This window comes from Osmerus mordax, chromosome 19 (assembly GCF_038355195.1).
Source record: "Osmerus mordax isolate fOsmMor3 chromosome 19, fOsmMor3.pri, whole genome shotgun sequence".
NCBI classification, from domain to species: Eukaryota; Metazoa; Chordata; class Actinopteri; order Osmeriformes; family Osmeridae; genus Osmerus; species Osmerus mordax.
This window is the reverse complement of record NC_090068.1, coordinates 5,571,479-5,596,784: the sequence shown is the minus strand read 5'-3', so window position 1 is coordinate 5,596,784 and position 25,306 is coordinate 5,571,479. Positions and strand designations below refer to the sequence as shown.

At 46.7% G+C, this 25,306-nt stretch overlaps 4 protein-coding genes across 5 annotated transcripts; 3 read left to right on the top strand and 1 right to left on the bottom strand.

Annotated features, from left to right (window-relative positions):
- Positions 1-211: 211 nt before the first annotated feature.
- nat16l (N-acetyltransferase 16, like) lies at positions 212-5,689 on the bottom strand. The gene is made up of 4 exons (XM_067257132.1): positions 5,564-5,689; positions 5,098-5,320; positions 3,344-3,562; positions 212-986 (listed from the first exon to the last, which is right to left on the bottom strand). Exons 2-4 carry the CDS (start codon positions 5,314-5,316, stop codon positions 357-359), a joined length of 1,068 nt encoding a protein of 355 aa, XP_067113233.1. The 5' UTR covers positions 5,317-5,320; positions 5,564-5,689; the 3' UTR covers positions 212-356.
- Positions 5,690-8,738: 3,049 nt separating this feature from the next.
- On the top strand, positions 8,739-10,642 carry timm10b (translocase of inner mitochondrial membrane 10 homolog B (yeast)). The gene is made up of 3 exons (XM_067257492.1): positions 8,739-8,972; positions 9,083-9,178; positions 9,427-10,642. The coding sequence occupies exons 1-3, from the start codon at positions 8,943-8,945 to the stop codon at positions 10,411-10,413; spliced, it is 1,113 nt and encodes a 370-aa protein (XP_067113593.1). The 5' UTR covers positions 8,739-8,942; the 3' UTR covers positions 10,414-10,642.
- A 555-nt stretch (positions 10,643-11,197) lies between these two features.
- Positions 11,198-18,814, top strand: ilk (integrin-linked kinase). Of its 2 annotated transcripts, XM_067256973.1 has the most exons (13): positions 11,198-11,234; positions 11,690-11,892; positions 14,817-14,982; positions 15,103-15,198; positions 15,436-15,532; positions 15,703-15,786; positions 15,923-16,008; positions 16,181-16,290; positions 16,590-16,717; positions 16,851-16,972; positions 17,279-17,378; positions 18,031-18,161; positions 18,243-18,814. In XM_067256973.1, the coding sequence occupies exons 2-13, from the start codon at positions 11,804-11,806 to the stop codon at positions 18,390-18,392; spliced, it is 1,359 nt and encodes a 452-aa protein (XP_067113074.1). In that variant the 5' UTR covers positions 11,198-11,234; positions 11,690-11,803; the 3' UTR covers positions 18,393-18,814. The 2 variants fall into 2 exon arrangements, with proteins under 2 accessions (XP_067113074.1, XP_067113075.1); XM_067256974.1 differs by lacking the exon at positions 11,198-11,234 and having other exon boundaries at positions 11,677-11,892.
- Positions 18,815-19,179: 365 nt separating this feature from the next.
- On the top strand, positions 19,180-25,249 carry smpd1 (sphingomyelin phosphodiesterase 1). Its single transcript, XM_067257576.1, has 8 exons — positions 19,180-19,686; positions 20,065-20,385; positions 20,654-20,934; positions 21,100-21,273; positions 21,675-21,846; positions 22,081-22,157; positions 22,917-23,062; positions 23,785-25,249. Exons 1-8 carry the CDS (start codon positions 19,477-19,479, stop codon positions 24,210-24,212), a joined length of 1,809 nt encoding a protein of 602 aa, XP_067113677.1. The 5' UTR covers positions 19,180-19,476; the 3' UTR covers positions 24,213-25,249.
- Positions 25,250-25,306: the final 57 nt, after the last annotated feature.

Genomic DNA, 25,306 nt, shown 5'->3' with positions numbered 1-25,306 from the left:
CTTTTTCTCCTTCCATTTGACTCCTTCTCCCTCTCTTCACTCACTTGTTTTGTCATTTGATCCCTTACTCACCGAGTCTTATTTAAAGTTCACTCTCTCTCTCTCTCTCTCTCTCTCTCTCTCTCTCTCTCTCTCTCTCTCTCTCTCTCTCTCTCTCTCTCTCTCTCTCTCTCTACTGTCTTTCCTTCTCTCTCTCTCTCTCTCTCTCTCTCTCTCTCTCTCTCTCTCTCTCTCTCTCTCTCTCTCTCTCTCTCTCTCTCTCTCTCTCTCTCTCTCACACACACACACACACACACACTCGCTCGCTCGCTCGCTCGGTCACTCTTACACACACACTCACACGCTCTCTCTCTTTTTTACTCTCTGTCCAAGATCTCCCTCTCCATCAGCACCTGATCCCACTGCACCTCACACCTCCTGGCCGCTCCGCCCTCACAGAACTGGGCCAGGCGCTCCAGCAGAGAGCTGTGCATGAACACGTGCACCAGCACCGCCCTGAACACGTCCAAGCTCGCCCTCTCCAGGTGCTGGGTCAAGGCCTGCCGAGCTAAAGCCACACTGGTCCCAAACAGGTCCACACTCAGGCACTCCGCCCCGCCCCCAAGCGGGATTGGGTAGGGCCGCGTGTGGAGGCTGAGGAAGGAGGGACTCTGAGGTTGATCCACCAACCAGATGTGCTCCGGCCTGTCTAGCAGGGGGAGGTTGCTGTGGATTGGTCGAACCGGCAGCCAGTCACGTATGATGGATCCGGCAGGGAGGGAGACCCTGGAGGGGAGCGAGGGCAGGAGGAGGACCGACCTCAGATCTCTACCTTCAAGGAAGAGCAGCTCAGGCGCAGGACTCTTCTCCCCCCCCTCCTCCTCCTCCTCCTCTTCCTCCTCCTCCACACCAGGGTTCTTCCTCCCCTCCTCCTCTCCCAGCCTGGTCCGCAGATGAAACAGGAAGTCGTGGTACTGGCCAGCCTCACAGCAGAGGGAGAGGACAGACTAGGGGAAGAGTCAAACAGGAAGAGGTCAGTCTAGAGGCTGGAGGAAAGAGTCAGAGAAGAACAATGAGATACACGTCCCTAACTATGTAACTTTGGGACATTCATAGAAATTCCCTTTTTAAAATCTGGCGTTGTTACGCTTACTGGGAGATCCAGGCAACGACGCTCCCTATCTCCCAGATATTAGGAATCCTCGATCCCCTCCGTCTTCGGGAGGGGATCGAGGGATGCGTGATGACGCGCACCTGTTTGCAAGTCCTCAGCTGTCGCCAATTACGTTTTGTATATTTAAGGTGTGAGTTTGTGTTGTCATTTTTCGGGTATTGTCATGTTTTTCTTGTCTTACTATGTTAGAGCATGTCGGGCACCACCATTGCCTCTTTGAGCTCCGCTAGATTCAAGCGTGATTTGTTTTCCGTTTATAGTTTTTTCTAAGACCACCTAAATTTGTTTGCTGTCTTGTTTTTGCTGATGGACATCCATTAAAACACAACCTCCTGCATCATATCTGTCTCCTGCCTACGTTCGACTCAACATCCTTGTGATAGGAATGCATTTAATTGTTTTTACTAAACAACCCCCTTCCCACACCAGATATTCTATATAGAATTGTTTGTTAGCTTTGACGCACTTCCAGTCTAAAATGTAAGAGCTTACATCTGCATTTTATTGACGCAAACACAAAAACTTGACGGCTAAAAATCCATTTGAGATGGAAATGCGCACCCTTGCCATTTCCTTGCACCTGCACTCAATAAACAGCTTTTCACTCAAAGTACACTTCCCCAACGACTGATACTGCGTTCAGGCTTTGTGAGTGACTGTGAGCGTGACTGTGTGTGTGCGTATGTAAGAGCGCATACGTTTCTGTTTGTGTGTGTGTGTGTGTGGAGAGGGGTGCTTTGTATGGGTAATTGCGCGCTACCCAGCTGGCTCCATTATATGAGTGAGTGAAGGGGGTTTAAGCTAAAGGGGAAACGTGGGGAACGGTCGGATCAAAGTGTCATGTTGGCTTTCGATCAATCTTTTTAAAGTCCACAGTCCATTTATCCTTAGTCCCCTGTCTTCAGCAGGCCCCCTTAACCAGGCCCCAGTCATAGGATCTACTCTGAGTACTTCTCATCTCCACTAGACCATCAACCCCTCCCTCCCTTTCTCTCTCTCTCGCTCTCTTTCTGCCACTTGTCTCTTTCTCTGTCTGATAACTTTCCCTCCCTTTCCGTCTCTCTCTCTCTTTCTGTCTTAGTCTCTTTCTATCTCTGAAGAAAATCGCTCTCCTTTCTCTCCTGTCTCACAAATCGCTCTCCTCTCTCTCTCGACACCTCTCTTTCTCTCTCTCTCTCTCTCTTTCTCCCCCCTACTCACTCTCTCTCTCTCCCTCTCTCTCTCTCTGCCAAGCAGCTGATGAAGAGCAGGGCTGAAGGAGCCACCAGGGGGATGTGTAGCCACATCAGTCAAGGAGCCGTGGGGGGAAAAAAAATCCTGTCTTCGTCTTGGTGTTGATGTAGGCGGAAACAGCTGTTCTGGTGCAATTGACTGTCAATCTCGTCTCCTCCCGTGCGCTTCCCCTCTCTCCCACACTTCTCTCTCTCTTACTATCTCTCTCTCTCTCGTTTTCTTTCATTTTCTTCCTTCCTTCCTACAGCCTGCCTTCACTGCCCCCCCCCCACCCCCACCCCATCACACACACTCACACTTCAACGTCCCCCCCCTCTTTTCTACTCCACCCCCCCCCCCCACCTCCCCTGGGCCCTGTGATAATAAACCTCTTAGTCTGTTCCCTCTCCCCTGGGCCCCACCACCCCCCCCCCCCCCCCCCCCCCCCCCCGCCCCATAATGAGGCCATTTATAACAATCACAGCCTGTAATCAGCATGATCACCACCTCACCGTCAGAGCACATGTCACGGGCAGGGTTGAGGAGGGGGAGAGAGACGAAGGGGGAGAGGGAGTGGGGGAGGGTAAAGGTGCACAGAGAGCGAGAGGGGGGAGAGATTGAGCGAGAGGAGACAGACAAAACGGAGATAGAGAGAGATGGGGAGAGAGGGGGATAAGAGGGAGAGTGAAAGAGAGAGAGAGAGAGAGAGAGAGAGAGAGAGAGAGAGAGAGAGAGAGAGAGAGAGAGAGAGAGAAAGGGGAGATAGAGAGAGGGAGGGGGACAAAGAATGGAGAGGGGAGAAACAAAGGGCAAACGGAATAGAAGACAAGGTAAGGGAAAGACGACTGGATTAGAAGCGTCGGGAAAACATGGGCTGTAGCGTGACAGAAACGGGATGGAACACACAAGCGGCTCCCACCCCTGGCAGGAACCGCGCCAGAACAAAACCAAGAGCCGCGTGACCTCTGTCCTGCTCACCCGTTTGTCCAGCCAGGTGAGGCTCCGCTGTGGGCCGGGGTCGTCGATGCGGGTCAGCCTGGCCCGCTGCAGCGTGGGATAGCGTCTCTTGAAGAAGTCGTCAACGAAACACTGGAGGATCCCCGCCATGCCTCGGCCCCTCTCCTCAGGACTCACTCTCAAGCCCTCCACCACGACCGTCTCCGCTCCGTCCACCACCAGGCCCGATTCCAGACCCACCTCAGACACATTCAAGAAATACAAAAGATGTCCATGATACAGGTCATATTGTGGGCAGTTAGATAGCCAGACAGCTGTCCGTTTCACACCGTCTTTCCTTGCTGCTGCTGCTGCTGCCTCTAAACTGCCATTAAAACTCTAAAGCAGTGCTGTAATGTGTATCATTCATTATCAATCATTTAACAAGTGAACGTGTGAGTGTGTGTAGTGTAGCATTAGCGTTAGCATTATTGGGTGAACGGTAATACACAGCAGGGTCTGAAGGTGTAGGCTGACACCCAAGGCTGCTCGACGTGCTGACCAGCTGGGAGGAGCACTCAGAAAGTTTCAAACACTACAGTTCAAACACTTCATGCCATTTAATTACATAGCAATCAACGTGTACCTATGATGTTTTTACTAGAGGTATTGCTATGGGGATACGAGGTAGTTAATGTCACCTTGACGCAGGGCTCTCAAGTATTATCAAATGTTTGATAATTTTTTTTTATAATACTTAAAATGAATACTTAAATAGACAGTAAAGCTGTCCCTTTTTGACAGTATAGGTACTGGTGATGTTTCTGTTTGGCTGGTAGGTGGCATTTAACTCTGTATAACTGTTTAGCTATCATCACGGCAGAAAACTTTTCTCCTTATGCCTGTGCCTCGTCCATTAATTGTATATAGGGGGACAAGTTATCCCTTACTTCTCAGTGTGAGAAATACAAGGTGTTGCGTAAGAGCATGAGAAATGATTGAAATAAGTGAGTCTCACAACAAATGCGTGAGACTTGAGAGCCCTAATTAATGTAAAGTGTCACCTCAAATAGTCTAGCGATAATTTGCCACATATTAGTGGCAACTACAGAGTGTTAATGACTCACAATTATGGAAAATTCCAGGGTCATAGCGGGAAGCTTCCTAAAACTTGCAACTAAACTTTACAACTAATACATTTAATCGCTGTCAGCATGTTCAAACTTCTGGATATCATGGTCTGGCTACATGTCATCACATAAAGTAACCTGCAGTTTGTTAGTCCTGTCAGTGCAGCTAGCTTGTTGGTTAGCCTCTTATTTTGCTAATCCCATGATATCTGTACCATTGTGGATGGATTTCTAAAACGAGGACCTGGAAATTATATTTTTCTGTGAAAAAAAAGAAATAAAATATCTTAGAAAGTTAGAGATTAAGGGCCCTTTTCTGTGATCTCTCCTGAGTTTGACCTCTTGTTATCTATTGCTCCTGATGCAGTAGTACACAGTGTGTTCTCCGTTCTCACAGATTATTCTGTTATCTGCAATGCCCATGTGATTCATGTTCTACTGAAGACATTGTTTATATGGCAAGTATTAAAACTTCGGTCCCCAAGGAGATCCTTTAGAGAACGCTGTAAAACGTTTCTCTTTGTATCTCTTTTTGGGGGGATCTTGACGTCCCAGACTGGAACAGGTAATGCTTTACATCAATTTAGGATATTTAAGCATTGAACCTGAGAACGTCCCAAGTGTGTGTCCCAGTGTTGCCAGCAGTTCTAGCGTTTCCAGTCTCACCAGTTTGCTGTTCTTGCGTGCCAGTATGACCAGTCGATGGGGCTGAGTCATCCAGATGTGGTAGCGATAGGGCAGGTAGTCATTCCCCCAGTAGATGTCATCAGAAATGGACATGACCTCCTGGTAATCCTCCGGCCTGGCCAGCCAGAAGGTCAAGCCCTGACTCTTCCCTATGCACTCTGCCTCCTCCCCAGCCCTGCCACCACTCTGCCCTTCCATAACTCTGGGAAGGGCAGAGAGGAAGTGAAAGAGAACAATAAAAGGGAGAGCGAAAGGAGACTGAAGGAGGTTCTGAATTACCTGTTTTCTGAAGGAGGTTCTGAATTACCTGTTTTTCTAATAACTTTTTAACACTAAAAGATTATTCTTATAAGACTATATAAAAACTTCTGAAATACGTCTCAACATGACAGAATGCGATAATGGAGAATGTTAGTTTCAACTTTCAATGCAAACTTTCACTTACCTAGAAAGAAAGACGGTGAAAATGCCGGAACATTCACAAGCGTTGAATTTTCAGTGACCAAACACTTTTGAGTTTATGTTCTCTTCTGTCATGTGTCTAGGGATACTGGCTGAGATCCAGGTTCTGTATACCCTCCCTCTCTAGACCCTCATTTTTGCCATGCACACACACACACACACACACACACACACACGCACACTCCCTCTTGATCTTGTTCCAAGCACAGTCCAACTGTGAGAATATGTAACTCAGGAAAACTGTGGGTTATTTTTATGCTTCCTTTTTGGGGAAGTGCACTGGATTTCTTTCACACACACCCTTAATCTCCTAGTGACACACACACACTACATTCTGATGTATTCTCGGGTGTTTGTGCCCCCTCTATGGGTAAGCATATGGCACTGTCACCCACAGTGTAGCCGACAAAGGAAAGTTCATGGTTACCTTGAAAAAGAAATTTCACATAATGCAGTACTTATTGTAAGTTATATCATTTGTAGTTATTACAGTAATGTTTTTTATATACTGAAGAACTATTTGGCAATTTTGTAGTAGATGTATTTTTTGTTAATTGCATTTTTCATAACTACCAAGGACATTTTCTCATTACAACAATAACAGTAAGGATGGATTACAGTAACTTTTTATTGGAATATTGCGTAACCAATCTAATTGAGATGTTGTAGTGCTAAAACATTACTTATTCATAAGCTAAAATATTTAATTTCAGTGATCTCTCATTGCTACAATATTCAAGTTCAGCATCAGTAAATGCATGATAATGCATGATAAATAAAAATATACTGTAACTACAAATTTTGGAAATCTATTCAATTTAATGAAATGTTTCAGTAATGATAAATAGGTTTTGGAAAAAAAGAATAATTGTTTAGGTATTTACAATCAATTAATATAAAGATTTTGAAACAAAACTACATGAACCTTGAAAAACTAACCATAACGAAATCCACTCCACTTCTGCCAACTTCCAACAATTGCTGCTGGTGTTTTGCCAGCAGTCTTTCTTTTTTTTACTCTCTTTGAAGGTCTAACATTCTCCTTACATGCATGTCTTGTTGCCGTGGTCACACCGTGGTGGGTGGTGATCAGTTCTGCAAGTGATAATGTGTCAATGACCCCCAGCTGGTGCAGCCCTCTCTCTCTGACATATTTGGCCTTGCAATCCAAAAAGGCTGCATCGTGCAGAACTGTGTCTGTGATGCCATGATTTCTAAATGCCTGTCCCTTTCAGTGGATATTTGGATTTGCCGTTGATAACTGGACAGACGTCATTGCTGTGCAAACTTTCTTACCATCGTCTCCATCCTCTTACTCTGGCTGTTAATTGATAAAGTGGGTCTCTACCACGCCAGCTCTTTGTTTAACTGGAAATTGACCTGGACAGTGTTCATCCTCTGTTGAAGTATTTCAGTCTTTTTTTCTAAATGATCCATCTCCTTGCCTTTTGTCTTCAGTTTTGACTCAACCTTTCTTAAGTTGCTCCTTTGTTTTACAGGAGAGTGCATGTGTATTTTGGTTGAATTGAGGTTGATGCAAAAGTTGGGGTTGGAACTTTTTGATGGCCTAATTTTAGGAATTTCTAAATTACGTTTTTATTATTTACCCATTTGAGGGTCTTTTAATCATACATAGCAAGCATAGAGAGTGAACTCTTAGCCCATGATGTTGGCTGCAATGGGTTTGCTTGCCAATGTTTATATTGAACACCACAATAATGGTGGCCAGATAATGGACAGAAAAAATGACCATGCTGTGCATTATACGTCAGGTCAGATTATATTCTGAAAGCAGTTTGAGGTCAGTAGGTCAAATGACCAAGGAGGTCTTGAATTCAAAAATGTGAAAAATGCAAAATTGTATGGGATGAAAATGGACAATCAAAAGGGTGTGCAGTGCAATACTTGAGGCTAGTCAGTGTATATTCTGAAAGTAATATAAGGTCAGTAGGTTGCAAGACTGGAGAGCTATTGACATTTCAATAAATGAAATGGACCAGAAATTGAAAACTATTACATTTAGTCATTTAGCAGACGCTCTTATCCAGAGCGTCTGCTAAATGACGCTCTGGATAATAAAATATATTAAAAGCATGCGAGTTGACAATTAACAAACAAAAGGGTGTTCAATATGTGTGCATACTCAGAGGAAATTCTGAACCATATTTGAAGTAATTAGTCCACAATTTAAATAAAAATGTCAAAAATGATTGTACAATAGTGTGAGAATTGACAATCAAAAGGCACTATTTGGAGCTAGTCAATGGATACTCTAAAAGCAGTTTGAGGTTCTTAGGTCACATGACCAAGGGGCTACTGAAATTCGAAAATTATGTAAAATTGCATTAAACATTTACAAACAAAAGAGTGTGCTACATAGAAGGCTTATTTTTTAAGTAGTTTGAAATGTGTAGGTCACAGGACCATGAAGCTGATGAAATTCAAAACATTAAAAACACAAGGCAATATTAATTTAGTTAAATAAGCAATATATAGTCCTATTTTTTTCTACCTGGCTCCACAAAACAAGACGATGGCCAGATGTAAAATGACCTAATTTGTGCCGACACAAGGTTTGGAGACATCCTTTTATTTTATTTTTTGCATTTTCTGTCTTTAAAAAAAAGGTTTTACTATTCTTTCTTCTAATGTAAAGTAATAATTGTAATGTCTGTTTCGAGCCCCGCCGTTATTTGTGTCTCTGTAGGCCTAACAGGTCGACATGTTTTATTTCAACCTTGCTTATGAGTGGAGGCTGTAAAATACCCAGGCCGTTAAAGCTAGCCTACTCATGTTTGATGATAAACATTGCTATTACATATTGTTATTTATGTTACTTTCACGTACAAATAGGCTAATAATTAGTGTTTCTCGCTGGTTTCACCCTGCAGGGTTGTGTGAATCACAGAATACCGGTTTACAAAATGCCACTGTAAAAGTGCTACCTGGATGTAATGGATAATCTGGTGTTGTTATTGTAGTGTCAGACATAATTGAATAGGTAATGGTCGTAAAATAATTGTCCGGCATCCTAAATACTATGGTAGAAATGAAAAGTAGTCTGATTCAACCAATTATTTTGCCCTGGCTATGCGGACGTCATAAGAGGGCGTCACTACCGGTGAAAAACATGGCAGCGTACACATGAAAGTCATGCTACTCGCTTATGGTAAATTCATGTAATTTCATTACAATTTCCTTTCTCGTGTAATCTGCGGTTTTTGTACCCGATTTTAATAATATACCATAAGAACTCTTTACATATACGTCGTAGACATAGATTGCTTCAAGCAGCCCAAGTCATTTAAATTTCTTGGCTACAAAACTAGCTAGCTAGCATTAGCCTTTCTGACAGCCTTGCCATGGAATCTGAGCAACAACAGCTACGGAATGTAAGTTAACCTCTTAACGCATATAATATTGGCAAGGATTAGCAAGTTTTTGAACAGACATGTTTTTATAAACGTCGTTATTTCTAATCAACCACTGACTGTCTCCGTAGCTTCGGGACTTTCTCATGGTCTACAACCGCATGACAGAGATTTGTTTCCAGCGATGCTCCAGCAATTTCAATTACAGAAGCCTCACTATGGACGAGGTATGTCAGAAATGGGTCAAGTAGAGTGGTTTTCCATTCAAGTAGTCATCTGACTAGCCATTTGAAATGCTGCCCCACATGCACGCTTAATAAATTCCTGTCACTCGCTCGTCATTGTTGTTCAGTGAGCTTTGGCTTATCTAGCAGTCAGATAATAGGCTTCAATCATACGGTGTTATGAATTTATGGAGCTGAATGCTATTGATGATCCAATATGGGTGGCTAAATATCATAATGTTGTCCTTTAGGAACGCTGTGCGGATAACTGTGCAGGGAAGCTGATCCGCTCCAACCACCGCTTGATGGGCACTTACGTTCAGCTGATGCCCAAAATGGTGCAGCGCCGCATGGAGGAGATGGAGAGCAAGGCTGCGGAGGCAGCCAGGGCGGTGGAAGCAGCCGGGGCGGGGGCCTCAGAGGAGGCTGGGGCTGGTGCTCTTCCAGGGGGGTCTGCAGTAGCGGAATCTCCACTTCCCTTGGTACCAGCAGAAACACCCCAGACGATCTCCTCTGCGCTGAGTGGAGCAGGAGATTTCACAGGCCTCCAGACCACTACAACAGGACTTCCAGCTGATGTCCCTGTCATGCAGAGCCCAGGCCCTGTTCTAGGTGACACCCTAGGGACAGCAGAGGTACCGGCGATGTCCACCCCGGTCCTAAACCCAGCGTGGTTAGAGTCCCCTGCTGACCTAGTTCCTACTTCCTCTGTTTCAATTGCTGCTCCTCCCATGCAAGATGGCAAAATGGCCATCGCTTTGCCCGCCATCACCCCAGCAGCAGTGCCTCTCTCCTCACTATCCGAAGCTGTGAGCGGAACAGCTTTTACCGTAGTCCCACCTTTAGAGTCTCCCTCTGTTCTACATGGGCTCACAACTACAAATGTAGGCGTGTCGGCCCCTATCGTGCCAGGAAACTCTTCACAGGTAATATCAGTTCCACCTACGATGACATCGGCAGCAACAGCGATACCAGTAGAGGTTGCATCAGTGTCTAGTTCTGGGCTGCGTGATATCCCACATGCTCCAGCAGCCCCAGGGGTTCCTGCCGCATCTGCCCCAGTAATGACACCCAACCTGGGCCTGCCTGAAGGGGTCACTTCTCCTCCCGTCCTGGCTCCTTCTGGAGCCCCTTCACAGATGGTTAGCATCCCAGTTACCCGCAGTAGCGACGTATCCTTCTCCCCCAGTATAGAATCATCCGCTGTGACCAAACAGGACTCTCTGCCCCCTTCTTGAGTGAATGAGCAGATTAGTATGGTAAGTAAGCGTGGAGCTGGTTAAAGAAGGGTATCAGGCCTCGTCAATTTGTTTCAGCTGTTACCCGCACTTATAACCTTTTAAGATGGAGCAACTGTCCATTAATGACTATAATGAGGAGATGACAAATACCATGTTCATGCCTATGCTATGTTATTGTACACAGTATAGCCATGTGCAGTGTTGGATGACCAGAAAACATTTTTCAAATAAGAATAAAATATTATTCTGTGGAATTCCTGTGTCTCTGGTTTTCATGTGTGTTTCAGTCCTGTAGGAATGAGTGCAGTCTTAACAGCGGTTCTTATGATCAAGTTAAAACAGAGCCAAGACATCCATCTTGTTAATGGTGCAGTGAAGCTTACTTTACCTACTAGATATTCCTGTCTACACAAGAATGCTGGTTACTGAATACATCAAGGCATTGGTCTGGTGCAAGAGGATGGATGTATCTAGTGAAGACTTAAATGGGGTGTCATATAATTCCATTAGCATCAATCATGGATTAAGTTTTAAGTTGGTATATGTGGGCAAATGTGAAGCCATGTGTGACAATGCTTGTGAAAAGGGCCATGAAAATGCGATTTGTAGCCCATATATATCAACAGGTCCAATTTCAGTCTGAGGCGAAGTAGGGACTGTTTCGTTCCACAAGAGGGGGCAAATGTCTAGCAATACTCATCGTGACAGAATTACATCAAGCAAAGATGTTGAGTGGGGCGTGGGCACTGGGAGCGGGCACAACAAACTGTACCAAATGAAAAGGGACTTAACGGGAGCCGCTTTCTTGCACCGAGCAGGTAAGACCGCACGACTAATTATCATTCCTTCCAATTCGTGTGGTTTTTACCTCTGTTGTTCGATGTCAGACAGTGAAGTATACAGAGAGGTAGCGAAAGACGAACTGCACGCACAGTGAATTTATATTTATTTAAACCTAGAAGTTTGGATTTGTCGAGAAACTTTTTACGAGGTTTAAAACTAGGCTATAATTGACATTATTTACTAAAGTCGCACGGCTCCGTTGGCGTTGACTTTGCTCCGTGAAATATATCCGCCGTCACTCAAATGCTGCTTTGTGTATACCTCTAAAGAATTATGTGCTTTGTCTGCAACACGTTTATTAAGGACACATCATTTATGTCCGTTTTGGGAGGTGTAGGCGGCGTTGACTGTCTCAATCACTCATCCACCCCTTTCCACTTCCAGACTAGCTTAGTGACTGAACAGTTGCTCCCTGCACCCCAACCCTTAGTTGCCGTCCGACCACCGACCCCAACTGTCACAGCCTCCTACAGCCCAGAGAAACGAGTCAGGAGGAGTAGAGAGGGGGGAGGAGGAAGAAGGAGCCTGGGTAGAGGAGAGAAAAATGGATGACATCTTCACTCAGTGTCGGGAGGGCAATTCTGTAGCTGTGCGTCTGTGGTTGGACAACACAGAGAATGACCTTAACCAGGGGTGAGTGGAAACACACCTAGACACACATGCGCGCGCACACACACATATACACAGAACCACTGCAACAGGTCTCCATCTCTGGGATTGTTTCATGGGTATAGTGGTGTGGATGATGAAGATGACAATGACCAACATTCAGACTGCTGCACTTTTTTTAATTTAAAGCTTGAGTTTGGTGTTAAACATTGCCTCAACAAAATCTAATGCTTCATATGGGCACTTCTTTTGGAGGGGGCAGCAACAGTATCTCTCCCAGCTATACTCATCAATTATGTTAGTCTGCTTTTCCAGGCTTGGCGAGATGGGAGTCACCACACCACATCTGGTCATAGTGAGTGAGTGTGTGTGTGTGTGTGTGTGTGTGTGTGTGGAGGGGGGTGCATGTGTGCTGACTGCTTAGAGGGATCCCTGGCTCAGGAGAATGGGACCGAAAAATAGTTTCCATGTTACTCACTTTTTGGATTCCGAGGTTCTCTTTTCTCCTCAATTCTTTTTCTTCTGCTGATGTCATCTCCAGACAGAAATAGAACACAAAGTCCTGGCCTCCACAGCCTGTAGCGCCGAGAGCTCAGAGAAAAGACATGAGAGATGGAGGGAGTGAGGGTATGGATAGTCAGAGTGAGAGATGGATGACTATAAGGATCCCTTTCAGCCAGCCTTCAGTTGGAAGTGAAATAAACACACCTATCTTACCTTCACATCTCAGTGGAAATAAACAAAAAGTGAGCTTGACTTCAAGACCTTAAGTCTCTTATCTTAGTTTGGGTCAGAGGATTGGATTCCTAGAAAGGCAGAGACAGTTGCTACAGGAGTGCACATATAGCACACAGTAAAAGTTGACCCTCCCTCTGTCTAGTCTTTAGTCTAGATTGCTAGCTAGCTCGGGGTCAGTTACATTACATTTTACATTTAGTCATTTAGCAGACGCTATTACCCAGAGCGACTTACAGTAAGTACAGGGACATTCCCCCCGAGGCAAGTAGGGTGAAGTACCTTGCCCAAGGACACAACGTCATTTGACATGGCCGGGAATCAAACTGGCAACCTTCAGATTACTAGCCCGGTTCCATAACCGCTCAGCCACCTGCCTCCTCCCAGTTCATTGAACCATTCAATCACTGGCTTCTAATATTTAGTCATGGTGGTTTCCTCCCACACCCTGAGGAAAGCCCGACGGACAAATCTAGTTCCCTATTGAAAAAAAGTGTTGTCATCCTGCCAAAGAGAGATTAGAAAGACAGAAATGACAAGAGATGAGGGTGCCAAACTTTTCTTCATTTCGTAGGATTTCCGCAAGGCCGGGAGTTACCAGTACCACGGCGTGTAAAGGAATGTGCGTATGGTCTGATCACAGATGCGCTCATTACTAAACCGTGTGGTGCTAGCTGCACTCTCCTCCCTTCTACTCCATTGCTGTTTTTGTTCCAGGAATCAGTTTCAACGCCAGGATGTTAATAACAGAGTTGCCTTCCCAAGGCCAGCCCTTATATGAGCAGCGCATTGGTGTGTGTTTGTGTGTGTGTGAGCGCGTGTGTTTGTGTGTGTAGCCAGGGCTATTTCCTCTGCTCTGTTCGAGGGCTGGGCTACTCAGCAGTCATGTAAACACATGCTGGAACGCATCTGTACGTGCACGAGCACGCACACACACCCACACACTCACACATACACACACAAACACCTCGGAGTCCTGGTTTGGACATGATCATAGTGCCTCAGTATTTGTTTAAAAGGAACTACTGACAATTAATCGTAGGGGCTGGGAGACAGAGCGCTGACAACTTAGATACGTCATTGTGAATGTCTTTCTAAGGAATTGTCTGCCTGTCTGCCTTCCCCACTGGGAAGGCAGACAATTCCTTAGAAAGACAGAGAGCGATGAGAAAGAGAGACAGGAAAAAAGAGGGAGCGATTGGGACGAGGAAAGACGGGGAGAAACTAAGAAATCAAATGAGTTTTAGTTGGAAAACAGAAAGCAAAAGAATTGCAAAGGATGTGACAGAGGATTCCACCCTTGTTGTTTTTTCTCTCTCTCATTCCTGAGTTTTTTTCCCCCTCCATCCTGTTTATAGCCAACAGAGTCAAAGCATGGAGTCCCTTCCCATGCTATTGTATCCCAGGGATTAAACAGACAGGACAAGACAGGACACAGAGATCTATGGTTTTTCAGACACATTCTTGTGAAATGGCCAAATCACCTACTCTTGGGTTTTCTCAACCCTGTCATACCTATCATAGCATGGTTAAGAGGCCCTACTGGACATAGTGTTCTGTTGACAAACAGACGTGCGCGTGTGAGTGTGTGTGTTCTCTGGTGGTCTGGGGCTTGGCAGAGGATTGTGAGAAAGCCCAGCAGCTGCATGTGGGGGTCATGGGGTCAGATGTAGTAGGGGGAGGTCGCAGGGAACAGGAACAGGGATGTGACGTCACACTGGGCTTTTAACTGAGGGAAGCGGTCAGCGGGACACAGTCATGTGCTTACGTGAGGTCCATAAAAGTAAATTTAACCCACCGAGGCTCTGCGCTCGACACGGTAGGTCACCCAAGGGCAGGGGAGGGGAGGGAAAAGGGAGAGGGGGAGCTGTCGAATTAGCATTTTTGTCATTGCTAGTTCGCCACATTGATTTCCACCGCGCGAAAAACGCAACCAAATATGGCATTCGGCAAAATGAGTTGAATGAAAACCCGGTTCACAGTATCTGGTAACGTCTTCTCTCTCTCTCTCTCTCTCTCTCTCTCTCTCTACTGTCTTTCCTTCTCTCTCTCTGTACTGTCTTTCCTTCTCTCTCTCTCTACTGTCTTTCCTTCTCTCTCTCTCTCTCTCTCTCTCTCTCTCTCTCTCTCTCTCTCTCTCTCTCTCTCTCTCTCTCTCTCTCTCTCTCTCTCTCTCTCTCTCTCTCTCCCTGGTCTGTGCCCCCCTCCCTCAGGGATGACCATGGTTTCAGCCCCCTTCACTGGGCGTGTCGGGAGGGGAGGAGTGGGGTGGTGGACATGCTGATCATGAGAGGGGGTCGCATTAACGTGCTGAACAGAGGTGACGACACACCCCTCCACCTCGCCGCCAGCCATGGGCACAGGGAAATTGTGGCTAAGGTACACACACACACACGCACACACACACACACACACACAGACTCCTTAACCTTGCAGACAGACACGGCCACAGGGACATTGTTATCATTCATTATTATTAACCAGAACTTTTTCTATCAGTTGATCCAGTGCAAAGCAGACACCAACACAGTCAACGAACATGGCAACACTCCACTCCACTATGCTTGCTTCTGGGGACAGGATCTGGTGGCAGAGGTATTTCTGAACACACGCACACACGCACACACGCACACACTAAAGGTTACATTGCCCTCTACTGGTCCAAAAAAAGCATGAACAGCTTCATTATCTCTGGCTACCAGAATTCAACTGTTGTGATGCTGTTACCGAAAGTATAGTTCCTAAGGAACTTCTACACAATGTAAACAACATTTGGAGACACTGTGTGTGTGTGTGTGTGTGTGTGTGTGTGTGTGTGTGTGTGTGCGTCAGGACCTGGTAGCCAGTGGAGCCCAGGTGCATGTGTGTAACAGGTTTGGGGAGACCCCCCTGGACAAGGCCAAGGACCACCTCAGACAGATCCTCAAAGGTCAGAGGTCATTCTACAGCCATCTTCACTCATCACAATAAATCGAACTATATCATGGTTTATGCTTAGGTTTTGAGTTTTACTAACTCTATCTCAGGATGGCATTATGTGCCATTGGATCAGTGTATCTGATAGCTGGCTAATGGCATTGTGGATTGTGTGTGTATTAGAGAAGGCAGAGAAAGAGGGCCAGAGTCTCACCAGAGTCCCCTACAAGGAAACCTTTTGGAAGGGCACCATGCGAACACGGCCCCGTAAGTCCCACTTTGATGACACGCACGCATTCCAAATGTCTCCCCAAATTTGGCTCGTATTCCACGTTTTTGAGTGCAAGTGTGTTTCGAACTCAAGCGAGTAGACTTGGTCCTCTCGTTCTCTTTCACCTGCCAGGTAACGGCACTCTGAACAAGCAGGCAGGGCTCGACTACAAGCAGCTGTCCCTCCTGGCCAAGCTCAACGAGAACCACTCTGGAGAGGTCAGTCCTGGCTGCTCTGTCTCTCTCTGTGTGTGTCTCTCTCTCTCTTTCTCTATGTCTCTCTCTCATTCTCAGCCACCAACTCCATCAATCTCTCTAACTCTCCTTTTTCCCTCCCACGTCTCTCCATCTTCCTGTTTCTTTGTCCTCTCTTGCCCCCCCCCCCCTCCAGCTTTGGCAGGGTCGTTGGCAGGGGGACGAGATCGTGGTTAAGGTTCTACATGTCCGAGACTGGACCACGAGGAAGAGCCGAGATTTCAACGAGGAGCACCCCAAACTCAGGTACTGCCCCAACACTGTCCACGTAGCTACCGCTGGGAGAGTTACTGTCAGAACATGCTAGTCTCCCTCAGCAGATCTGACAGCATGCCTCTTATTAGAGATACAGTACACGGCACAGAACCAGAATGCACTGCATCCTGACACAGCACCATATCGAGGACCTACACACTGTATCTGGTGTGTGTGATTTAATAACCGTGTGTGTCCTTGTGGCCTAGTTGGATCTAACTGTGGTTACTGTGTCACCGACAGTAGCTCTCACTCTTTCTCCCTCCCCTGTTTCCCTCCCTCCCCTGTAGGATATTCTCCCACCCTAACATCCTCCCTGTCCTGGGGGCCTGCCAGTCTCCCCCCTCTCCCCACGCCATCATCATCACCCCCTACATGCCCTACGGATCCCTCTACAACATACTGCACCAGGGCACCAGTGAGTACTCGAGTGTGTGTTTACCAGAGCGCCAGTGTGCCATCTGTTACTGACGGCTCCTAGAATTCTCACCGTTCTCCATCTCCTCTTCCTTTTTTCTCCATCTCCCTCTCCTCGCCACTCCCCTCCCCAGCTTTGGTGGTTGACCAGACTCAGGCAGTGAAGTTTGCGTTGGACATAGCCAGTGGGATGGCTTTCCTGCACACTCTAGAACCCATGGTTCCCCGACTGTACCTCAACAGCAAGAGTGTCATGGTGAGAACACCACAACCTGGCCATCACACCTGGGTCGGGCCCTGCAATCCATGACATGAAAGTGCATTAAAAGGAATTTAAGTGTGCTGTCTTTTGGTACTGATCCACAAGTGTGCTCTCATCAGGCAAACGAAGTGTGACTAAGTATTTACCGGTATTGGAAATGAGAAATCAAGTGTCATATTTACGACACAAACACAACCCTATCTCTATTTAAACATGGGATGAGCACGCAAGATGATGGCATTGTATTGTTTGGTTCATGCTTGGTGTCATGCTTTGACACACTGTGTCTTTGATTGGCAGATTGATGAGGACATGACTGCTAGGATCAGTATGGCTGATGCCAAGTTCTCTTTCCAGTGTCCTGGCCGAATGTATTCTCCTGCTTGGATGGCACCTGAAGGTACATTACGTCTCTCTCTCTCTAGCTTTCTGTCTTTCTCCTCATCCCCCTCCCTTAGGCCTTTCCAAGTACACACACACACACACACACTCAATCTCTCTCTCTCTCACTCACACACATAGACACTCTCTCTGTGTGTCTCTCTCACACACATTCAGTGCACTTTACTAAGGACCAGGCCATGTTATTTAGCTCCAACTGTTAAGGGTTAGTCAGACTTAGTTCATCTTCTGGGCAGATCACTTTAACCCTTGTGCTGCCTTCGGGTCACATGACCCAAAGGTTCATAACGAACCATCGTTGTGTTTACCCAATTTTACCCAATACAAAAACAAATAAAAATAATTTTCTTTTAACTTTTGCAATGTGGGGGGTCTGAGACAGCCCAACAGTTAAAAGAAAATGCTTCACTTTGTTTTTGTATGCGGTAAAGTTGTCGCAATACGACGGTGGGTCACAATGACTGATGGGTCAGAATGACCCGAAGGTAACACAAGGGTTAAACGTGTTACTGTTACGTTCCCTCCCCCTCTCCTCCCCGTGCGCCTCAGGCTTTCTCACGCCAAATTGAATTCCGCCTCCCGTCTCCCTCCCTTCACATGTCATCCCTAACCCTCCTCCCTCTCTCCCCCATCCCCCCCCCCCCCGCCAGCCCTCCAGAAGAAGCCCGAGGACATCAACAGGAGGTCAGCTGACATGTGGAGCTTCGCCGTGCTAATCTGGGAGCTGGTTACCAGGGAGGTTCCCTTCGCTGACCTGTCACAGATGGAGATAGGGATGAAGGTGTGTGTGTGTGTGTACTGGTGTGTGTGTGGGTGTGTTGGTACAGGCCCTACATTACCGCCTTGTCGTCCCGTTCCTTAGGTGGCTCTGGAGGGTCTACGGCCCACCATCCCCCCTGGGATCTCCCCGCACATCTGCAAGCTGATGAGGCTCTGCATGAACGAGGACCCCGCCAAGAGGCCCAAGTTCGACATGATCGTCCCCATCCTGGAGAAGATGCAGGACAAGTGAGGGCCCGTCCAGACCCACTGCCCTCCCTCCGCTTCCCAGCGCCCAGCTCCGGATTCTCCTCCAGCTGTTCCCATCAGCACCACTTGAGTGTCCCTGTGTATTTATAATGCTGCCTTTCCCTTCGACCGTCCATCTATCTATCTTTCCACTGACTAAGCTAGTATCTACTCATTTTTTTTAAACGTTGGGCCAAAGTGGTGTCAACCAAAGGTTATGATGCTCTAGCTGCATAGAGCTTTTAATAGTTCACTGTGGCTGCAGAAAATCACCAAAGTCCTCATTCCTGTACTGAGTTACTGCATATTGCTTATAGAGAGACACGTGCACATGAAATCGATTTAAATATATGTACAAAAGAGCATTGTATTGTAACATGTTTCAACATCTATGCATATCAATAAACTTGATGCTTTCATGTCAAATGTTGTGTCATTTAGTCCATTTTACGCCTGAAAGCCTTTTTTTGCTTATTGAATGACTTTTAATGTTGTCATTGATTATTTGGAGAAAGTGTATGTAACCCGGTAGCCCATATCTGTTGTGAAATGAGCCATTGCGCAATGTTGACACAGTCATGCGATACGCAAAATTAATACATGATTCTTTTAAATGGAAACCCGTGCCAAAAAGACCAATTTAACAATACATTGCTGACTTAACCTGACTCTGATCTGACAATCATTCAATTAGTCAGCACATTTCTTATAAACACAACAGCCGCTGGTGCTCGATCACATGACCAGTCAGCTGATATTTTGTAGTCTGATCCTAACTTGAGAAAAGACAACGAAGTGATACCGATCATAGACCGTTGCTGAAGGTTTCACTGACCTTCATTTCTGTGAACTTCTTTTATGTACGGACATTTATCGTCGTTTCTAGTCCATAGGCTGAAAAGGGAAGATCGTGTTTGTCAGCTAGGCAGCAGAGCATATTTCCTGTTTGTTGACTGCGGTTGTTTTCTAAAGGAGGTGTTAACTGACTACATGCTTGATATAGTCGACTGTAAACCAGGTTTCTTTATGTCTGTTTTTTTTCGGCTACTTAAACCGTTTTACAGATCGTTTTCAATTAGCTCTGAACAATGAGGCTTGCATCCCTCCCGGTGACTCTTGGGTTGATATGTTTTGTTTTGGTGGTGTCGTCGCCGTACGGTTTGTCTCATCCCGTTCTTGATGAGCCGAACCTGACGTTTATGGACGAGATCGATAGACTTCGGGTCGGGTTCAACTGGCGGAATCTCACCTGTCCTATATGCAAAACCCTGTTCACTGTACTGGATATAGCTTTACTGGTAAGATTTTCTGTGAATTCGGTAATGTAAACAACGTGTCTAGCTCACTACACATTATTGCAATCAGGAACACTGTTTATACTGCGATAAAAACTTTGACAGCTTTTAAAGTTGTGCTGTGTTCCCTAGCAATCTGTATATTATTGAGAAACGACATTCTGTCTCTTTTAAGTATCTGGGTTTCTAGATGCGCTAAACGTAGGCTATTCTTTTTTTATGCTATATGTGCATGTACCTACCACTTTGAGTCATAAAAGAGCATTTGTATTGGCTGATTTATTTTCCTCACACTTAGCCTACAACTAATAATGCTGAAAGAGTTGGCTTACTATGCTTCCGCAAGATGAAGTTTCTCATGCCCCCCCCCTTCCCCCCTAGAGTGACGACAATATGGAGCGAGTGGCGTACGCGGTAGGCGAGGCGTGCATGCGTCTCCACCTGGCCGACGAGCGCGTCTGCCGCGAGATCACCGAGCTGTTCAGGGACGACTTCATCCGGGCACTGCAGCGCTCACTGCTATGGCCCTCCGAGGCCTGCGCCCTGCTGGTGGGCTCCTCCTGCGGCCGCTTTGACCTGTACGCGCCCTGGAACATCACCCTGCCCAAGGTCCCCAAGCCCCCGGTCGTCCCTCCCAGCCCCCCCAAGCCAGGGTCCCCTCAAAACAGGGTGCTCTTCATCACAGACATCCATTGGGACCAGGTGAGTTGGTGTGTGCAGCGGAGCAGCACTGTTCATGTTGAATAACCCTCACATTAATATTTGTTCTAGCTGTGTAGACTGTGGTAGTTATACAGTTAAAAGTCCCACTGGTAAAAGTGTTTATTTGGATTCCACCTGACCTGTTACAATAGCTGTAGTTTTGTCTTTGATGGCCAGGGTGTAAATAGAAATGTAACTGGATAACTGGTACAACCAGACACAGTGCTCTCCCTGTAAACATCTTTCATCTTGTTTCATTTTTCATCAGGCGTATGCAAAAGGAAGCAGTGCTGACTGTAAGGACCCCCTGTGTTGCCGTAACGATTCTGGCTCACCCAGCTGGCGTCAGCGGGAGGCGGGCTACTGGGGTACCTACAGCAAGTGTGACCTGCCACTGCGTACTGTGGAGAACCTTCTGGAGAATGTTGCCAGAACAGGGCCCTGGGACTGGGTGTACTGGACTGGCGACATCCCGGCTCACAACGTCTGGTCCCAGACCAGGAAACAGCAGCTCTCTGAGCTGACGGTTATCTCCAGGCTCATACACAAGTATGAGATTGATTGTCTCGTTTTGATCTCATACACACACACACACACACACACACACACACACACACACACACACACACACACACACACACACATATATATGAATACACAGGTCAGTCACAACCTCTCTAATTCTCCATCCCCCTTTTCTACCTCCCTTTCCAGACACCTGGGTCCCCACGTGAAGGTGTACCCCGCAGTGGGGAACCACGAGAGCACCCCGGTCAATAGCTTCCCCCCGCCCTTCGTCCACGGCAACCGCTCCTCCCGCTGGCTCTATGACGCCATGGCAGAAGAGTGGGCGCCGTGGCTACCCGAGCCGGCACTAAAGACCCTCAGGTACCGAACTCCTCTGAATCAGGAAGCGGTGATGAGGAAGCGGTGCTCCTGACGAGGAAGCGGAGCAAGGCGTTGGAATGGAGTACCTGGTTTACCACAGCTCTGTAGCTAGCTTCTGTAGCTAAACATAGTTGTGTAATGAAGGAGATTGGAACCCAGGTTTACCGACACGAAAGACCACGCACAAACATTGAGCTGAAGGTGACCTTAGTGTGAGTCTCAGTGTGTAAGTGGTGGTCTTAAGGTTTTGTGGCGGTTTGTTTTTTCCACTAGTTATTTAACCACCTGTGAACCCTTGCAACAGTTGATTTTATAGCCTCCAACCCCTGGATTGGTATATTGATATTTTGACAAAAGGGTATTAGCATCACTGAGGCTTGGACTCTCGCTCTCTCTCTCAGGCGTGGAGGTTTTTACACAGTGGAAGTCCAGCCTGGACTTCGCGTGGTGTCCCTCAACATGAACTTCTGCGCCAGGGAGAACTTCTGGCTGATGGTGAACTCCACAGACCCAGCCAACCAACTCCAGTGGCTGGTCCACATCCTGCAGACCAGCGAGGAGAAGGGAGAGAAGGTAATGGAGGAAGGGCGGGTGAAGGAATGAGGATCTTGGAAGATAAGGGGATGAGATGTTTCAGGAGATTTTGTTTGTGTGTGGGGAAGAAACGTCTGAATAGTAGTAAACTGAGTCGGTGTTAAAGAGGGTTGGTGCCGAATAGTCTGAACCAGCCTACATGGCTGGTTGTCAGATAACCCACCTCGATCCAGGTCCTACAGCTTTCTGACTTTCTCTCCGTCTGTCTCTCAGGTCCACATAATTGGACACATCCCTCCTGGGCTCTGTCTGAGTAGCTGGAGCTGGAACTACTATCACATCATGAACAGGTCCGTGTGTCAACATTTCTGACTTGATTCTAGCTACTTCCCAGAATCCCACTGACAGGTCAATGACTGCTGTGGCCACACTTTTCACAACAGTTAATTCCATAGTTCATTCTGTTCATCCACTGAATGACATCCATGAGTTCTTAGTTCTGTATTTAATGCAACTTAAAGCTAACGTAGATAGATGGATGAATGGATAAGCTCACGTCAGTGTATTTAGCACAATATTTCTGCCAACAAGCTTTTGAGGTGCTTACAGAAATGGTTGTACTGTTTGTGTGTATGGTCCCACCCCCAAACGAATATGATTTGTATGGTGGATAGATGGTAAATGTGTACCAAATAGATTTCTGGTAAAATCCTTTTTCAGATGATCAGCAGTATTGTGGCAAAAAAAAAAAAAAACACTAATCAGCTTAAACGTTGGCATCAAATCCTAAAACGGCAGTTTAACTTCCCCGTTAAGTTTCCCGTTTTAGTTTTTCTTTTACTGCGTAGAGATGAAGTCTACTCTCAGTTCTGACTTACTCGTAGGTGGGTTTATATGATGGGCTGGGCTTACGGAAAGTCAATAACCAGAGGTTGACTGAAAGGTTAATGATTTAAAATAGCATGTGATGCGTAGCCTAGGCACCTGACTATCATGTTGTTGTGTTTGTTGAGTTTATAGCTGGGGGATCAAATTGGTGCATGAAATGAGTGTGTGTGTGTGAGACAGTGACTTGAACAGTGTTTGCCGTTGTCTGGGGGTTCCACCAGGTACGAGAGCACCATCACTGGGCAGTTCTTCGGTCACACGCACCTGGATGAGTTCCAGATGTTTTACGACGAGGCCACCATGACCCGCGCGGTGGGTGTGGCCTTCATCGCCCCCAGCGTCACCACCTACATCAACCTCAACCCAGGTGAGGACGCGCCCCATCTCAATGCTTGCCAGAGGCCACCCTCCGTTGAGTTTCAGCCACAGCATGCTATTTGAACTGATACACAAAGTTTTAAGTGCTAAGGATCAAACGGCCACTGCAATTTTGTCGGGAACTCTTTGATGTCTGCAGACGAGGAGGGCACACCTGCTATCGGGCTCGAGGTGTGTTGCTCAAACGAACAATGATTTCAACAAGATATTATACACCCTCTTGTAGCGCTTCTTCAACAGTGGACTTTGGCGTTCTTGCACTTCATCTCAAACAGACGCCCACAAGTCGCATTGCTTCAGAATAGTTTTTCTGTTGTCTTTGTCACAAGTTAATCACATCAGTAACAGCAACGGTCAGTCACATGTCGACACTATCAAAGTACAAAGAATTGATGACATTGATCTGTCCTCAGAGCACTATTTCATACATGAAATGATAGAAATGATACTTCGGACATGTACAGCAATACATCAAACATCCTCACAGGTACCTCGGGAGTCAGGTGGCTGAGCGGTGAGGGAATCGGGCTAGTAATCCGAAGGTTGCCAGTTCGATTCCCGGTCTTGCCAACTGACGTTGTGTCCTTGGGCAAGGCACTTCACCCTACTTGCCTCGGGGGAATGTCCCTGTACTTACTGTAAGTCGCTCTGGATAAGAGCGTCTGCTAAATGACTAAAATGTAAATGTACCGTGTGTGTGTGTGTCACCAGGGTACCGTGTTTACTTCGTGGACGGCAACTACCCAGGCAGTTCCCGTATGGTTCTGGACCACGAGACCTACATCCTGAACCTAACCGAAGCCAACCACCCCCCTACCTCCTCCCCCCTGGCCCCCCACCCGGACCCCACCCCCAAGTGGACCCTGCTGTACCGGGCCTCGGAGGCCTACGGGCTGTCCAGCCTGTTCCCCTCCGACTGGGACGGCCTCCTCCGGACCTTCCAGAGTGATGACCGGGTCTTCCAGCGGTTCTGGTACCTCAGGCACAAGGGCCACGTGTCTGTGCCCTGCAAGGAGACCTGCAAGACGGGCCTCCTCTGTTTCCTGCGCAGCGGGCGTTACGACGAGCTGGAGCAGTGCGACATCCTTAACGGCTTTGGGGGGGACATGGTCCGAGCCGTCAGGAAGACCCTCTGCTAGACCGGGCCGAACCGGATCCGTCTGGTCTGGGCTGGACTTGGACAGCAACTTCCAAGTCCAATGCGAGCGAATGCCATATCAACCTATTGAAATTGTGACGCAGTATTGTGTGTGGGTTTTTTTGGGGGGGCGGGGTCAGAATGAAGACATGGTTTGATATAGCTACTCTTTTATCTTTGGTCTGGGATGACCACTAAGTCTACTATGATTAATAACCATGACAATAATGAATTTGTTGATACAGTATACAACCTCAGGGCCTCAGCTATCCTAAAAAAGGGGTAATAATCGAGGAATCCAACACATTGCGTCTACGTGTAGCTCTACCCAGAAGTTACGTCCAAAAATGGCATTGTTTATGACGGATTGTGCTGCTGTCTGGTTATATGTTGGGTCAGATGCCTTGGAATACTTATGAATATTGGATGTTATGTTTTTAAAAGTGTGAATCCCAAAGTCTAGCAAGTCTTGTTGTGGTGGGCTGAGGGGACCACTACAGTTCTGTTAGGATATTTTTGTTGCTTACAGAGTAAAAGACCGATTGATGGTGCCTTGATCAAATGTTTTTTTTTTTTTTGCCTGTCTTGTGAGGGGTTTGACCTGAAACGGTGTGGTGTGAAAGTGCTGTCTGAATTTCTTCCTGATTTCTGAAACGGCCTATAGAGGGTGCTGAAACAGCCTTCAGACCTCTGGTATGTGTTCTGACTATCAAGCTTCTCCTTAGTCTTTGGGGTCTGGGGTTTTGATCAACAAATTACTCAAATCTTCTGACCTGTCAATCAATTCAACTACTGGTTTATCCAAACCGCTTTGGTTCCCAGAAAGGCATCAGTCTAGTATCTGCACATGACTTGTTTAGGTTCAAGCGGTAGGGGTTGACTAGAGAATGATTGAGGCTAACAGGCAAGGCACAGCTTGTTTCGACCACAGTAGGATTGTAGAGATGTACGAATGTATGCTGCGAGTTGTTTGTCACACACTTGTAAGTATTTCAAGATTTGTCTAAAGTCATGTAAATAAAGAAACGCTGAAATTGACTTCTATTCTCCTGTTTAAGAATGCTTAGTCACCGAGTTCTTCAATAAAGGATTGGC